Raw genomic sequence first — 15,832 nt, 5'->3', positions numbered from 1 at the left:
GTCTCATATCAGCAGCGCTAATGCAAGTGGCCACATCTTTCACCCAACAGTAAGTATTGACTTTTGACTCTGTGCTGTCTTGCCGTCTCATCTACAGGACGGTGCGGGTGGCAATGCAGGTGCCTGTTGTCATGACAACCTCACTGGGTCAGAAAATCTCCACTGTTGCTGTGCAGCAGCCCACGGGGACGACGGGGGCCACCGGCCACACCACCCTCCTCACCAACTCTTCTGCCGGGAACGCCAACTCACAACAGAAGGTGTGTGTACATGTGGAAACTGATCCACTGACACAGCAGGGTAGCTGCAGGTCACTCCTGCAGCACATCCCATAATGCACCAGTGTCTGTTTTAGCAAAGACTTAATTTTTAAGAATTCATCCATCCATTTTCTTATGCTTATCCAGGTCCATGTCGCATTTATTTAATTAGAATTATTGTTATACTGCTTTTTAAGTATTAGGATGCTGCAGAGACATCGGCCTACAAATCCTATCCTACAGACTAAAGAAAACAAATTGCACTGCAATCTTATTTTTATTTTTTTAATATTTTTCAATGAAAATGAGAATAATTATACAAAAATGATCAGTCCCATCAATATCGTGTATCATATCGCAATCGCAATATCAGTCAAAGTAATCACAAAGAGGTTTTTTTCTAACATCGTGCAGCCCTAGCATCAGCCTCAGCTCTAATTGCCAGGTATGAGGACACATACAATACGAGGAATTTAGCTTTGGATCGAATTGCTCACAACATAAAAACAACAATATACACACACACACACACACACACACTATAAACAGAAACAATATTACAGTATGAAACGGGTCTTAAATTATTCTTAAATTTAAGTTGTCAAACCCTGCAGAGTTTCTTTCCGTACAGATCAATCAAGGAGAGTGTTTCCATGCGTTATTGTTGGTTGTGTTTGTGTTTTGGAGGTTGTGATCCAGACCATCCCCACCATGATCCCGGCCACAGCCGAGAACGGAGACAAGATCACCGTCCAGCTGGCCAAGATCATCACAATCCCGGCCCACCAGTTGGCCCAGTGTCACCTCCAGACCTCCGCGGGCTCCAACAAGCCCGGCGTCGGGGGCTCCCCGCCAGGCATCAGCCTCCTCGGGAGCCCCCTGACGGTCCGGGCCCTCGCTCCTGTCAACGTCGCCCCGGGAACGCAAGTGATGAGACTCAGCGTGCCCACGCAACAGCAGACTCTAGTGGTGTCGCAGCCGGGCAGCGGGGCGGGGGTAGTAACGGTATCAACGGCCAATCACACGATGGCGTCACACCCCCGGATCATCAATTCCGTTGTGGTCAACGGTTCGGAGCTCGTGATCGGAGCGCCCGCAGCCGGGGGAGTCACTATGGAGAAGCTGAAGTCCGCAGGCGTCCAGCTCCAAACCGTGCAGTTGCCGGTGACAATGGCCGTCCAGAAGAACCAGGGGAACCCCAAAACTGTCCCAAGCATCCAATCGGACGCCGTGGACGCTGAGGTGGTTATCAAACTGCAAACGCCTGACGTAGAGCCCGAGTGTTGAAACGCACACATTTCAGCGGGTTAGTTAGTCCATGGCTGACGTCGTTTTTACTCTTGTAAGAAGCAGCAGTCTGTGAGACTTTAAAAGACTCTTAAAGGCCTGTTTTTTTAGTCCTGAACCTGTCTTCACATCTTCCCCCTTCCCAGAACGTTACCGATCCACGCCGGATCCGCTGGCGTGGACGGAGATCAGACTGTACTGTACGCGACACAGGAAAACACAGAGACCTTAAAGGGGACTTGTTGGGAAAGGTAAAGGGACCAACCTTGTTCACTACAATGAATGGCTTCTCAATGGAGAGGGGCGGGGGGGGGAAACAATAAAAAGAAGCTGAAACACTACAAAATGAGGCTAATAATTATAACTAACCAAACTATCAAAAATAAATAATGAAGCTTATTTTTGTTTGAGACCATAATCTTGGCTCTACAGATTATGCGAAAACCAGCGATTTATTATTCATCTTTTCTTTTTTTTTTTTACTTCTATCACTGTGCAGATCAAGTGTGGCTGGTGCTATGTGAGTGCTAAAGAAAGAAAGTGGAGCTGCAAGAAGCTCTCAGAAGGAACAATATCAGACAGACAATGGTCATGTATGTACATATTTATATACATATATATATATATCTGTACTATATACAGTTTACAGTGCTAAAGTTAACAGGACAGCCTTAGTTTTTTAATTTTGACTTTCTGTATTGTCTGAACAGTAAGCTGAAATTTGTTTTTGTGTTTTGATACCTTGTACCAAGCACAGTATTATTGAAACTAGTAGAACTAATATTTGTAATATTAGTTCCTTTTTCACTATCGGGTTTTAAACGCTCATACAGATTGAAACGGCAACGTGTGTTTGATCAGTGGCCAGGCTGCTTTGCCGTGTGTTTTGTCTGAATTTCAGACTTATTTGACTTAAGGGTCTTGGCGGTTTCTTTTTTGACAAGTGCTTGCTCTTTTCCCAACCCTACATGGAAATGCAAAGACATGTGACTCAGAGCCGACGCATGCTGCCACGTGAGCAATGAAAATCCTAAGTTTATGCAATATGGCTGCGAAAAATATCAAACCACTATAGATCCCAGGTCCCTTTACTTAAAACAGAAAGGTCAATTTGCCGGCATACATTTTCTTTGACTGCCTTTTTGGCCCTGCCCCCTACATTTCAATATTTTTGTCTAAAGAGGAAAGATGGAGAGAGATGTTTGTGTTCAGACTGAACTGTTTGTATATTCAACATTTGAAGTATATTCTATTTTCTTGTACTCTTGTTTCAAAGTGTATTAAAGTAGATTTTACTGAATATAAAAAGACATTTGAAACCTGACTGTTATTTTACTGCATTGGGCCAGCTTGTGAATGTGATGGAGTAAATATCAACAATTCTGACATGCGTGGTCTAGATTTGGAGGTTACTTACGACATAACACCAAATCTGATTGGCAGTAGCCACATTTTTGAAGTAGCAGTCACATTTGTCCAATGTGTCAAAGCTGGCTGAGTGCAGACTGTTTCTGGTTATTCACCGCGTCTTACTTATTGTTTGATAAGGTAGAACAAGATAAATGGGGGGGGGGGGTATCCAGGCGTGCTGTGGCTGAAAAGATGCTCAGAACCAATGACTAGTTCTATTTAACGATGCCTAGTTCTGTTAAGATTCCAACGGAATCGTTGCTTTATTCGAATTGTCTGGAATCCGATCATCGGTTCCAAATTTAACACACGTAGGTTTTGGTTTCCATAGCGACCGCCGTATTTCCAGGTGCTTGTGTTGCAGCCATGGCGTTCATCGTACCTGCTCATCTCGGCCACGGGGCCCCGTCCTCCTTTTTCCTATGCAGATTTAGGACCGCCACTTGAAATGATGACCCAGGGATTAGTGAAGATTCTCTCCGACCAATCAGCAGTCTGCAGTTTTTCACCTCACCTTCTGGTATCGCCTCAGCTCGCTTGGAACCTCCGCTGAGGCAGTACTACAAACAGTACCTGTTAGCAGGAACCAGGGACTTGTTTTCAAAATGAAAAACCAAAAAAAAGTAGAGTCGAGCAGGTACCATGTAATGGGAAAACGCTATTAAGCGGCGCTCTGTGTGGCCTTATTTTAAGTTTAACAATCTTCCTCTTATCTGTGAAATCCGAACGTGACCCGTTTCACCTCCAGCCCTCAAAGAACCCAAATCAAGAATCGCTAAGCACCGGAATCAAAAGGAAGAATGGGAATGTGAATGAGAATTGTTAAAATCATAACGATGCCCAGCCCTAATTAAAATGAGTGCAAATGCAAAATCTTCAAAGTCTAAAGTAGCCTTTGAAAATCTAGTTTTGCGCCACATTTAAATCACTTCTACGGTAAGTTGAGCACATACATGTCGATTGTCTCATAACTTTTAGTGCGTAACTTTTTCATATTAATGACCGTCCGTTATATTTCAGCCATTGCCAATGAGTTGCCAAAAAGCTAATCACGACTATCAGCTCCACACACCTCTCTGGACTTCTCAGCACGGCTGTGTTCACGAGATTGTGGCATCGGTGACTTTCCCGTGCAGAATCTCGAGACTGCAGCATGTCCAGTTACCATGACGAAACTTTAACTGTGACATTATGATGAACACGATTGCTCCATGTTCTCACCCTGTACCTGTGGTTGCACGTTGATCATACCAGCTGACTCTGTCCCTGATTTGATCGTGTTAAGGGTGCACCGATCAGGATTTTTGGGGCCGATCACCGATCGCTGGAAGCGGTGTTGGCTGATCCTGATCACCGGGTCTGTTTGAAGCCTTCTATTTATCGTATCAGATATTCATTTTAAGTCTTAACAGTGTATATGTATTAACATAAAAAAATAATGTATTGTGAATTTTCAACTGTTTACTTTGGACTGGAAACGTTCAACTTTCCACTTCCTCCGTTAGAAACACAGCTTAGAGCTTAACAAATAAGCCTTGTTTTGAAATAAATTCCCGAAAAACCTGTCTTTGTTAATTTACACAAACTTAAAGTGTACTTAAACTCGCAAGAGTAGTACGTCATCTGATCGGCCTTTATGGAGACCCCCCCCGATCAAACTATTTAAAGCCTTTATCGGCCGATAACGATCAGTAAGCGATCAATCGGAGCAGCCTTGATGGTTGATCCCATTGTTCAGACATCAGCTGATTACATTTAGCACTGAAGCAAACATGTGAGCTGTAGCTGAAAGGATCCTGGTGTTGGGGGTGTAACTCCTGACAACAGTGTAGAAGCATGGCGTTAACACAGTTTGATTTTTTTACTCCTTAGGCGCCCACATTACCAAACATACATCATGAGTCAATGGAATTTAGTTGGACTGAACAGAACATGCTTTTGGAAACTGAACAGTGAGGAGCATGTTGTTAGCAGGTTTTTGTTTTTAATCTGGACTACTTTTGTTAACAGGGAGTTCTGGGGATTATTCCACCGGGACATTGTTTCTTCATGGACACACTGCAGTAACGCTGTAAGCACCAGAGACACATTTACAATGACTTCTATACCCTGTACAAGTAAAACCAGAACACTTTGGATCGCTAGAAACCACTCGATGATTCAGCAAGGACCCCTTCGTTTCCCTCAGCAGCCCATACGTAGCAAAGCAACGAGCGCGTGGTCACAGAGACTAAATAGTAAATCCACACTGTACTCTACTGCCAAAGCTGCAGTTGTTAAAAATAAACAACTCGTGCACAGGTAAAATACTTTATTCTCTGTCCCTCTGTAGTACATTGGCAGTGTGAAGCACAACATTTAGGGATAGACCGATCGGATGAGATTACCTGTCATTGTTTATCTGCCTGATAACCAATAAAGTTATTTCGTTAAAAAGTGTTTGGCTCTGTGTCTGTCCCTCTGCTCCGGTTTCTCTCACCACTGAGTCGGACTTCATGTCCCCCCCCCCCCAACACTGTCTGACTCTCTGTTACTGGGTATTATGTTGAAAGTTTCTAAATCATTTGCGTAAAGCAGCTAAACAAAGTTTTGTGTCGGAGTATATAACAGTCCAAAATCTTTTAAGATTATTTTTTGGGGCTTTTCTGCCTTTAATATTTGACAGGCCAGTTAGGTGAGAAAGGGGGAAGACATGCAGGAAATGGTCACAGGTTGGATTCCAACCCTGGACCACTGCATTGAGGAATAAACCTCTCAGTACATGTGCGCCTGCTCTACCACTGAGCCAACCTGGCCACACAATCCAAAATCTTAATTTGGATGTAAAGCTTTTCCTTTTCACTGTAAATGCATATCTGTTCCGGTATTGACCTTGACAAACCTGTATCAGTCGATCCCTACAACATTTACTTATGTGTGTCTGTGTGTATAATATATATATATATATATATATATATAAATAATTAAAACATTAATTTTTCACTGCGCACTTTCAGTTTGTGTGCAGATGATTAACCTGGTGCAGAAACACTCGCACAGTGGGGAGGTAGACTGCCATTCAGCGTCATAAATTATCTGACTTTTCAATCCACGCACAGTAACCAACGTCCCACTCTAGTTTCTCTGTCCTGTGTCCACTCCCCACCCCCGTCACTCCCGCATGGTGTCCCATCAGCGCGGCTTACTGTTGACTGAAGCCAACTCGACTGCATCCCTTCCCGTGTATGTGTGTGTGTGTTCATCGTTTCCTTCTCACGTCTCCTTAAAGCTGAAGTCACACACCAGAGAGAGATGGTCAGATGGATAGCTGAAGGACGGAAGCCTGTTTGGCCCAATCTGTTCCTCAGTGGGCATGTCCAAAACGGCGTCCACTCTCAGTGTGTGCTGACTGTACCAGATGTAGTCCAGAGTGGAGCAGCATTCCCCTGTAGGCCGAATTTTCCATGTCGTGTACGCCGGCTCAGTCAAACCGTTGTGACTGAGTTTCTTATAGGCAGAGTCCAAACCGAGAGGCGACGCGGCGAAACGTCGGTACACCTCCTCAGTCGGGATTGCGTTGAAATCTCCACATATGAGCAGAGGAATGTCAGAGCTGGGGACACCCGCCGGATCAGCGGCTTGTTTCTGGACCACGTTCTGGACGTGTCGCAGCAGGTCGGAGCCCTGGGCGCTGCGGAGCCACTCCCAGCCAGAACGAGCCTTCAGGTGGGTCACGGCCACGCACACGCATCTCCCTGTGCTCCGGCAACGCAGCATTGTCACCACGGCAACCTGTGGCAAGAGAGCAGAGTGTTAGAAGGGGCTTACGGTGAGTAGCTTTTTAAGTGTCCAAGTGTGGCCTTCCACACATTGTTCCCACCTGATTGGTTGGAATCCTTATGGCAGAGAGGCGTATGCTCACGCTGTCCAGGAACTCGTACCGCGACTGATCGAAGAACAGCGCGCAGCCGTCGGGGCCGTTGTTGCCCTCCACGTCCAGGCACGGCGACCAGGGTTTAGGGCAGAAGTTGCTGCTGTAACCCAGGCCTGCCAGAACCGGCTGAAGGGTGTCATAGTAGTGGTCGACTTCCTGCAGACACAGGATATGAGGTCGGTAGGTGAGGATCTCCTCTAGGATGAGGTACTTCCTACGGGACCAGCTGAGGGCCTCCGGAGGACACTGGACAAAACTGTCAAGTCCCTCGCCCAGGGCTGAGGGACAGAAGAAAGGGAGACCTGACTTCAGCATAGAGTTAGTCTCGCATTGCTAGTCGCATCGCGATACAATATCATCACGATACGATATCATCGCGATACAATATCATCACGATACAATATCATCACGATACTTATGTCACGATATTATTGTGATTTTAAACATATTGCAATTTTCTGTGGTACATTCCAATTTATTTATTTATTCCCAATTTCAAATGATGTTTGTTCATTTCACTTTAATTTTATTGCTGCAAAATGGGATTGTCGAGCAGCTGACCAACACATATATAATAATAGATTGATACTTGGCGCCTGTGTTTCAATAGAGTATTGCCCCAGAAAATATCGCGATGCGATGCTGTATCGATTTTTTCCGCCCACCCCTAGTGTAAAGTTTAGATTTTTAACTCACAGAAAACGGAAAGGGAAGAACATCCGGCGGAACTACCGGCGGCTGTCGTCGATATAGACTAGCATAGAGTTAACCTTGACTAGCTGAACAATGCTCCAGAGTTTGTGTTAGCAAGATAGTTGTTATCTTGCTAGTTTTTCAAAGCCCTGTGCTGTGTGCGCGGTTTGGCGCCGGCAAGGTAGATTCACAGTGTGTTTATCAGAGATTTGGCTCTGAATAAGCTGCCTACTGTGACTACAAAGACTATTTTAAACAGTAAAATCACCTGTGGCATCCTATCTTACTGGATCTGCCACATGTAAAACACTTTTTAATATCTCTGTTTTTGAAGCTAACGTGTCCTTAGATGTATCCGAGCCTACGATCCAGCGTGATGTGATGTCAGAGGGACTAAAAGCAGTCTACCTTGGGCCAGGATGTTCCACTGCATCAGCCTGATGGGGCTGCTGGGGGCGCTGTCTCCATGGTTGAGGTGAGTGAACTTCCTGTGGAGGCGATGTGGTCGGTCACCCAGGGCCTCTTCACACTGTCGAAGCAGCTCCGCTGGATCGGGGGGACATGCAGGGGACCCCTTCTGCTGCTGTAAGACAGACATGACACTTAGCCAATCATTTCACTTAGCGAGGCAGAGTACTCCACGAATCTGACAGTGGAGAGGGAGGGGTCACCTGGCAGGAAGCTGGATCCAGGTTTGTGTTGTCAGGCTGCTGGGACAGGGGGAGGGGGAGGGGGAGAGGAGAGCTGCTGCGGGTCTGAGTCAGGGCGCTGTACAGCCGGGTGGCGCCTCCACCCATCGGACACACTGATTGGAAGAAAAGGACAAAAGACAGCGAGGTGTGTGAGGATGGAGGAAAAATAAAACAGTATGCATATTTAGAATTCTAATTCCACATCTGTGGAGTTTGATTTTTTTATTTTTTTTACAACGGACACAACTGTAAATGAATGGCCAGGAATTTTATATATATATATATATATATATATATATATATATATATATATATATATACATACACACACACACACACACACACTGTACTTATTTATGTTCGTACTGTATTTATTTTGACACTGTACTTTATTTATGTTCGTGCTGCACTACAATAGCATTTGTACAAGCCATGTATTTAAAAACAATCTTTTTAACCTAATCTTACTTTTTAACCTAATCTCATTTTACTTCTACTTACTTTATACACATATTGACTCGCTCTTTTCTTACTCTTATTTTATCTTGAATTTGACTGTGAGCAACTGTAACTAACCAATTTCCCTGCAGGGATCAGTAAAGTATTCTGATTCTGACACCTCGCTGTTTTCTAAGTAATGTTTGTTGACTTTCAGCTCACACATCATGAGACGAGGGAGCGAGCGCCCGACTGTCTCAGAGGGTGAGTCATCTGGAGCAGCCTAACTGTGACAAATCCCTGCTTTTTAAATTCACACCATGGCTAAAGTGTTCCTGCTTCATGGTTGCAGCTCAGCTTCCTTTTTTGTGTTGTCCCCCTTCAGCATCAGTTCACTCACATGTGAACTGGGTTATTAATGCAACCTAAAAATAAGGCTGATGATTCCCAGCAGTCTGCCACACTCAATCTAGTATTCCCAGTTTGGAAATTGTTTTCCACATTGTCACACACTACCTTGATCTTTAATCTATCTCCAGTACTGTGGTTCTGTGAGCAAAAAATTTAAACACGCAAATGCGACGTATATACGTCACAAATTATTACGGGTTTAAATGTATATAGTTGTGTTAGAAAGCTTGTTAGCAAACAGTTGCTTACATACACATTCTGAATTGTTTGTCTGGCTACCAGATGAATGTAAGTCCTAAATTCACTTTGTTTTTGCTCTGTTTTGGTCTCCACAGACTCATGAGGAAAATCGCTGGCTCTTTAGTTGCTACATGCTCCACTGCATTCCCCAGCTAGTTATTAACTGTCTGTCTGCTCATCCAGTCGCACAGTGGGTCTTTGCATGCTGTATCTGGAAACAAGGTCGATGAGAGCCATGAGAGTGAACCAAAATATTAAAGTTGCATTCCCCAAAACACTAAACACGCTGAAAGAGGCTAAAACGCTGCATACGGCAGAGAGGAACTGCTGAGCAGGGTTATAATTCTATGTGGGTTTGTCACCACGGGCGACGGCTTTTACGTTACACGTCGTTTGATATAAATATTAATAATGATCAAAGCGGTTTTAAACGGCATGAATGCTGCTAATGTTGTTCAATTCTATTCTAATAATACTATTCTCATACTGTCTTTTTTATTAGAACTGCACTAAAGGGAGGCAACTTTCATTTTTAAATTGTAGGTTAAAGTTTGCAGAGGACACATGCACGCACACACACACACGCGCATGCACGCGCACACCATCTGTCTGCGTAGTTTATGACTCCATGAGTATTTATTGACATGGCGGCTGATTGTTTGTGAGAATTTGGAAGCGCAGCAGGTCCAACCAAAGAGGGTCAAATTGCCTGGCAGTTTGCCAAGATGCATCAGGCTTGCTCACCATTATAAGCAAGAGCATTACAAAAACAGTGATGTTATCTAGTAAAGGTTTGTGTTTACATTTTTTTTTAAAAGCAGATGTATTTCAGGCAACTAAATGCTTTGCATTAGTTAGTACGGAGTAATAGTATGCCACAATTTGTATTGTGCAAATCTGAGGGGAAGACTGACCTTTGCTCTGTCAAACAAATTGTGTTGAATTCTCCTGGGCTCTTCTAGACCAGAACTACTGTGTATGACTTTAAAAGGAGAGATCAGATACTGTTTGACCACAGATGTTCAGGATCTATCCAGTTCTGTGTGGGTGAGACAAGAGCCAGCTACCACTCCTTTCCACGTGTAAAACAACCCCTGGTCCCCATAGACACACATTAACACACCTTTGTACTCTTTGTGACATTAATGGTTATAAGTATGTGGGTACATGTATATCCATAAACATGTCAGCACCAGCCAGACTGAATATGCTGAATCAATCCAGGCTCTCTGCCCCACAGCACCATCACATATACAAAACCTCACCGTCCCTCTGAGTTTTGTTCATTCAAAACAACACTAGTCATGTATGTGTAGAAGTTATTTTACATCCTCCACAGTAAAATAAACGACAGCCGCCTCTTACCTATAGTGTCCATCACTGTCCACGGATACGTCCACTCTACGCTTGAGTGAATTGTCCTTAACGCCTTCTTCTTTAACGCTGCGGTCACTCTAACAGATACCGTACGTTACTGTCAGCTGATTTAGGCTTCCTGGCTGAGCACAGTGTGTTTTCACTGCAACAGGAAACAGTGACAGATGTGTTTTTGTCAATGTGAAAGCAGAAATTGGACCTCTTGCTGCCCACCGCTGCCTATAAAGCCTCAGGGAGGGAGGGAGAGAGATTGGGAAGTAAAGACGTCACCACGCCATATGGAGTATTACAGGTCATGAGAGAGAGAGAGAGAGAGAGAGAGAGAGAGAGAGAGAGAGAGAGAGAGAGAGAGAGAGAGAGAGAGAGAGAGAGAGAGAGAGATCCAACCACTGCTCTCTCACAGTCTCACACACATGAGATTGAGTGTAGGGCAGTCAGATAAATTACTGATTCATAAATTGTACAGACTGTACAGAGATTGTCACGCCAACAAAATCATAATACCAGAGTCACACTGACAAATACACACACAGGAAAATCAGGGTCAGAAGGGAGAATGTGTGTGTGTGTGTGTGTGTTGTAATAATAACTTCCGCAGTTTGAATGTTACAACAGCACCCAGGTCATTTTATCACAATTTACTGTCAATAATGTTACTTCAGTCTTCAGTGTTGTTTTCCATGTACATTGTATTTTTCCAAACTAAATTTATTAATATTCTGGGCTGGATTTCTAATTTTTCACTGAGTCATTATAACTACAGTATGAAGCAGCAGCTCCCACCCTGTGCTCTGTTGCATAAATGTGAGGCGGTCACGAGATTTAAGAAAATACATTTCTGCAACACATAATTATATACTGTATATAGTTTTCAGGTGTTTTTCACTCTAATCTTTTTTTTCATGAAATATATTTTTTATATTTAAATATATATATATTTTTTTAATGGATTCTTTTGTGGGACATTTTTACGCCTTTATTTTCACAGGACTGATGAAGACATGGCAGGGGAGGGAGAGAGAGGGAACCATACGCAGGGCCGAAGGTCGGAGTAAAACCCGCGCCAACCAAGCCATGGACGCACCAAAAACTTCAATTTGTCCCACATGTTGTTTTATAGCCCAATACCTACTAAACGAATGGCATTCCCATCCGCCTCAGCTGTACTTTGTGTTTAGGGCTAACTAGCAAATGTTAGCATGCTAACATGATAATCATTACACCTGTAATATAGTCAAAACTACGCAAGTCTACAGGTTGTGATCAATTCAACAGTGAGGGATTTCCGCCCACGTCCTATCTGAATGTATTTGTTTTGACCTAAGGATGTAAAATTCTGATTTGTGTGAAAAGTAAGTTTTTTAATGTGAATTAAAAAAAAAACTCTAGCCTTTGTTCCGTGCTCCCGTCAACATGCTGAATCCAAAAGGTGTAAGCTGCAGCAAACAGTCAGCATTCTGCAGAGGCTTCTGTGACGCCTCCACCTGTTCATATATGAATATAAACAACACTCTGGCTGTGATCAAAATAATTTGGATGTTTTATGAGGCGAGGCAGAGCCGTATTATTCCTCTCTGTCTGGATCCCTTAATCCAACAGAAAAGAGTCGAGGAGCAAACGCTTTCGTTTTCCACTGTGTTGACGTCAGTGTGCCAACGCACACAGACGAGCACACAGCGCCGTGATAAAGACCTAAATAAACGCTTGGGCAATTTGGGAGCGGTGACTCACGTCTGTGGACGCAACACTCAGACCATGCATTAGTCTCCGAACATTTCCACAAGTCATGACATAGCACGGTGCAGTAAGAGCCTGACTGATTTTTACAGAAAATACAGGTTGCTTGGGGTACATCCACAAGCAACTGATGTCCAAACAGAGTTGATGAGCATTCATTGATTGTGTGTGTGTGTGTGTGTGTGTGTGTGTGTGTGTGTGTGTGTGTGTGTGTGTGTTAGACAAACTCTTATAGCAGAATCACTGACTGTAGTGGTGTTTCTGCGTGCGTCACTATACCCTTCAGTGGCATATTGACATTTCCACATTGAAGGCAATTGCATCATTACAATATGTGGTTGTGGTTGTGTGTGTGTGTGTTTGCCACAAAGCTGATACAATTTCTTACAATTTTTTTTTTTTAATTCATTTATTTTTAGGCATCATTGGCTGAGATTGTCCCAGAAACTTCAATGCGAGTTCGCTGAGACGGTGTGACTGTGCTATATCCAGCGATATATCATATGTTACTGTAGCATGTATGGTCAGTGGTAGGGCTGGGCAATATATCCATTTTATAGCAACATCGATATATGGCGCTAAATTTCATGTTAGATTAAGGATATTGTAATATGGCAAATATGACATAATGTTGTCGTTTCCTGGTTTTAACGGCTGCATTACAGTGATATACTTTTTCTGAATCTACCAGACTGTTATAGCTCTTCTAATATTTGCCTTTACCCACTTAGTCATTATATCCACAGTATTGGTGATTATTTATCAAAAGTCTCACTGTGTTAATATTTTATGGTTAATTGTCAATCCTACAATATGAGTGCAATATTGACATCGATGTATTTGGTCAAAAAATATTTGATTTTCTCCATATTGTCCAGCGCTAGCCAGTGGTGTCCATTAAGAAATGTATATGTTCCAAGCAGATTGAAATGCGTTTAAAGGGCATGTCTGCTGTCAATCTAGAGACTTAAAAATACACTTGGGTGCCTGGGTGGTGGTACCTAGTGGTAGAGCACGTGCCCATATGTAGAGGAGCAGTCCTCGACACAGAGGCCGCAAGTTTGATTCTGACCTGCAGCACTTTCCCTCATGTCTTTCCCCTCTCTCGTCCCTTTCATGGCTAAGCTGTCACAATAAAGGCCTAAAAATACAGTTAAATCAAGAAGATTACTTATCGACAGTTTTGTATCAACATTAAAGGGGAAAAGAAATGTTCTGAATGCAAAAGTAATACTTTGCACTCACAAAATGAACTTAAAGTAAGAATATAATATGACCCATACAAACACAAACCATTCCCTGATCTATTTTATTTCTCCCTCTTTTGCAGCATCTATGCAGCATGTCACTCACCAACATGATCCTCTGAGACTAAATGTCTTGTTTGGGCACTAGAGTACATGACAGTACGTGTCACGGTCATTCTTACATTGGAAATATAGTTATCATCACATATCAATCAGTGTTTCAAATGCAAACAAAAACACTGCCTACAACAACAAACCAAAGATATATAACAAAAGAGATCTACCCTTAAATATCCACCGAGGGCCTTCTGGAATAAAGTTGGGAAAAAGTGTAGGAAAGACGCAGGGGCGGATTTAGTCATTTTGAGGCCTACGCTCTACAGTGTCCCTGTTGGCAACACTGATTATTTTTTTGTTAATGTTTTTGTTCAAAGGACTTTAAGTTTCATATCTATCTTCTATCTATATAAGTTTCAAGTTTTTATATTTATGCGTTTTATTTATCAGGACTTTAATATATTCTGATGTTCCTCTGTTCTGTTGTGACAATAAAACAAATTATTATCATATTATTTTAGAGAGAACTCACAAATAACTACAAATAACTAATGTTAGGGAAATCTGTTTATGTTCTGTGACGTTTCTGGATTGGTTTGTAAAATATACATAGGCCAATATATCGTAATATCGGACTTTTAAATAACCAAATATCCGTATCAGTATCAGCCTTAAAAATCCTTTATCGGTCGGGCTCTAGAGTCCACAGGAGAAAACAACTGTCCAAGCTTCAGGCTACCAAGAGAACCACAGGGCACACAGTAAGTCCATAGTATGGCTAACACTTTAAAGTCACTGGATCCTATAATGCAACTCATCTGCATCCCTTAATGGGGCCTTCCTGTCATGTAAACCCCCATTTTTAATGCAGGCTTTCTTTCAAACATATATGGCCCAATCCAACATAACCTTGATGGAGTTATTTTCTCAGAATGTACTGTTCTCACCAACTAAGCAGTACTTCTCATTACTACTAAACTGATTCTTACATCTTCTTAGAGGTTTTTTGAACTTTACAGCAGCACGTGTCCTTCAATTGAAGATAACAAATGGAAATCATCAGGACCAGTTTCCACGACACAACAAACTTTACTGATGGATAACTGTGTACAAGCACTGTTGTCTTCTACCGAGGAGGTTGTGTACCTGTACCACAAGGTACACGCAAGGTACACAACCTCCACAAAAGAACATGACAATACTGTTATTGTGGAGCAGTCATAGACCGATAGACAGTCATAGACAGATCACATGGCACACTTCCGAGGAAGGTTTCTCTCATGTTTATATGGACACTTACCTTCTTTAGTTGAATTAGCTGCTGATTTCCCTCCAGCTCCACCTGTGCAGCTGCTGCCTTGTTTTTCAGATATCTTTCTCTGTCTTTAAGTGGCCCTGTAGTGTGTGACACAGACAGTGGAAATGTACCTCCGTGTGCATGCGTCTGTGTGTTTTTGTTCAGTGGGAAGTGGCTGGTTGTTTGACCGTGGAGCTGCAGAGCAGGGTCACATTGGAGAGAAGGCCGGTCTGCTCTGCCACCTGCTGGTCAGAGCCACGCAGGGACAGAGAGTCACGCTTCAGACAACCTGAAGAGAAAGAAACGTTGATAGTCATTGTTCCCCCGGTGTTCAATTATATTTACACACCGACAATGAACATGGCAGCTGTTTGATGTAACAGAAAGCAGTTAAAAAAAGAAGTGACTTCACATTGTTTGAAGTCACTTTTTTTTTACTAATAATGTGTCTTAAAACTTGCCAATCAATCATTTTCTTTCACATTTTCCATTTTCTTTTGGCATGGTCGTGGCATGGTTTGCCACACTAAAAATAAAACTCAATTGACAAAGAACCAAAGTATCAAAAAACAAAAAGGAAACTTGTACATTTTAGGGTAGGGCTTTCAGGTCACATTTTCATTATTAGGAAGACATAAACTGCATTGTCTCTTCATTAACATAATTTAAGGGGACTAAAAAAAGACAACCATATACAGTGTTTCGGCTGATGGTGCCTCTGTCAAACAGCTTTCATGATGCTTCTCTTCTGTAGCCAATCATTGCAACGCAGT

General features: G+C 42.8%; 3 protein-coding genes across 14 annotated transcripts in view; 2 read left to right on the top strand and 1 right to left on the bottom strand.

The window, feature by feature from the left end:
• Window positions 1-2,871, top strand: part of LOC116695805 (ETS-related transcription factor Elf-2) — a 16,995-nt gene extending 14,124 nt beyond the window's left edge. For 9 of the 10 annotated variants that reach the window (XM_032526322.1, XM_032526313.1, XM_032526278.1 and 6 more), the window contains 2 exons: window positions 98-260; window positions 948-2,871. In XM_032526322.1, coding sequence (XP_032382213.1) covers window positions 98-260; window positions 948-1,547 — 763 coding nt within the window. In that variant the 3' untranslated portion in view covers window positions 1,548-2,871. The remainder of the gene's footprint in view (window positions 1-97; window positions 261-947) is intronic. The other variant, XR_004333556.1, reaches the window with a different exon arrangement.
• Window positions 2,872-4,537: 1,666 nt separating this feature from the next.
• Window positions 4,538-15,832, bottom strand: part of LOC116695867 (nocturnin) — a 15,829-nt gene continuing 4,534 nt past the window's right edge. The window contains exons 1-6 of one of the 3 annotated variants that reach the window (XR_004333574.1): window positions 10,710-10,972; window positions 8,235-8,368; window positions 7,972-8,146; window positions 6,817-7,148; window positions 5,995-6,728; window positions 4,538-4,542 (exon numbers count right to left, since the gene is read on the bottom strand). Coding sequence is in view for 2 of the 3 variants with exons in the window: in XM_032526391.1 (XP_032382282.1) it covers window positions 6,210-6,728; window positions 6,817-7,148; window positions 7,972-8,146; window positions 8,235-8,368; window positions 10,710-10,722 (1,173 nt within the window). In the remaining variant the exon portion in view is untranslated. Of the gene's footprint in view, window positions 4,543-4,935; window positions 6,729-6,816; window positions 7,149-7,971; window positions 8,147-8,234; window positions 8,369-10,709; window positions 10,973-15,062; window positions 15,349-15,832 lie in introns of those variants that run through there. The other 2 variants (XM_032526404.1, XM_032526391.1) reach the window with 2 other exon arrangements.
• The window catches only part of LOC116695696 (uncharacterized), a 27,262-nt gene continuing 20,199 nt past the window's right edge, over window positions 8,770-15,832 (top strand). Inside the window, exon 1 of the mRNA XM_032526138.1 lies at window positions 8,770-8,957. Coding sequence (XP_032382029.1) covers window positions 8,921-8,957 — 37 coding nt within the window. The 5' untranslated portion in view covers window positions 8,770-8,920. The remainder of the gene's footprint in view (window positions 8,958-15,832) is intronic.

This window comes from Etheostoma spectabile, chromosome 2 (assembly GCF_008692095.1).
Source record: "Etheostoma spectabile isolate EspeVRDwgs_2016 chromosome 2, UIUC_Espe_1.0, whole genome shotgun sequence".
In the NCBI taxonomy this organism is placed as follows: domain Eukaryota; kingdom Metazoa; phylum Chordata; class Actinopteri; order Perciformes; family Percidae; genus Etheostoma; species Etheostoma spectabile.
This window is presented reverse-complemented; position numbering and strand designations above follow the sequence as displayed.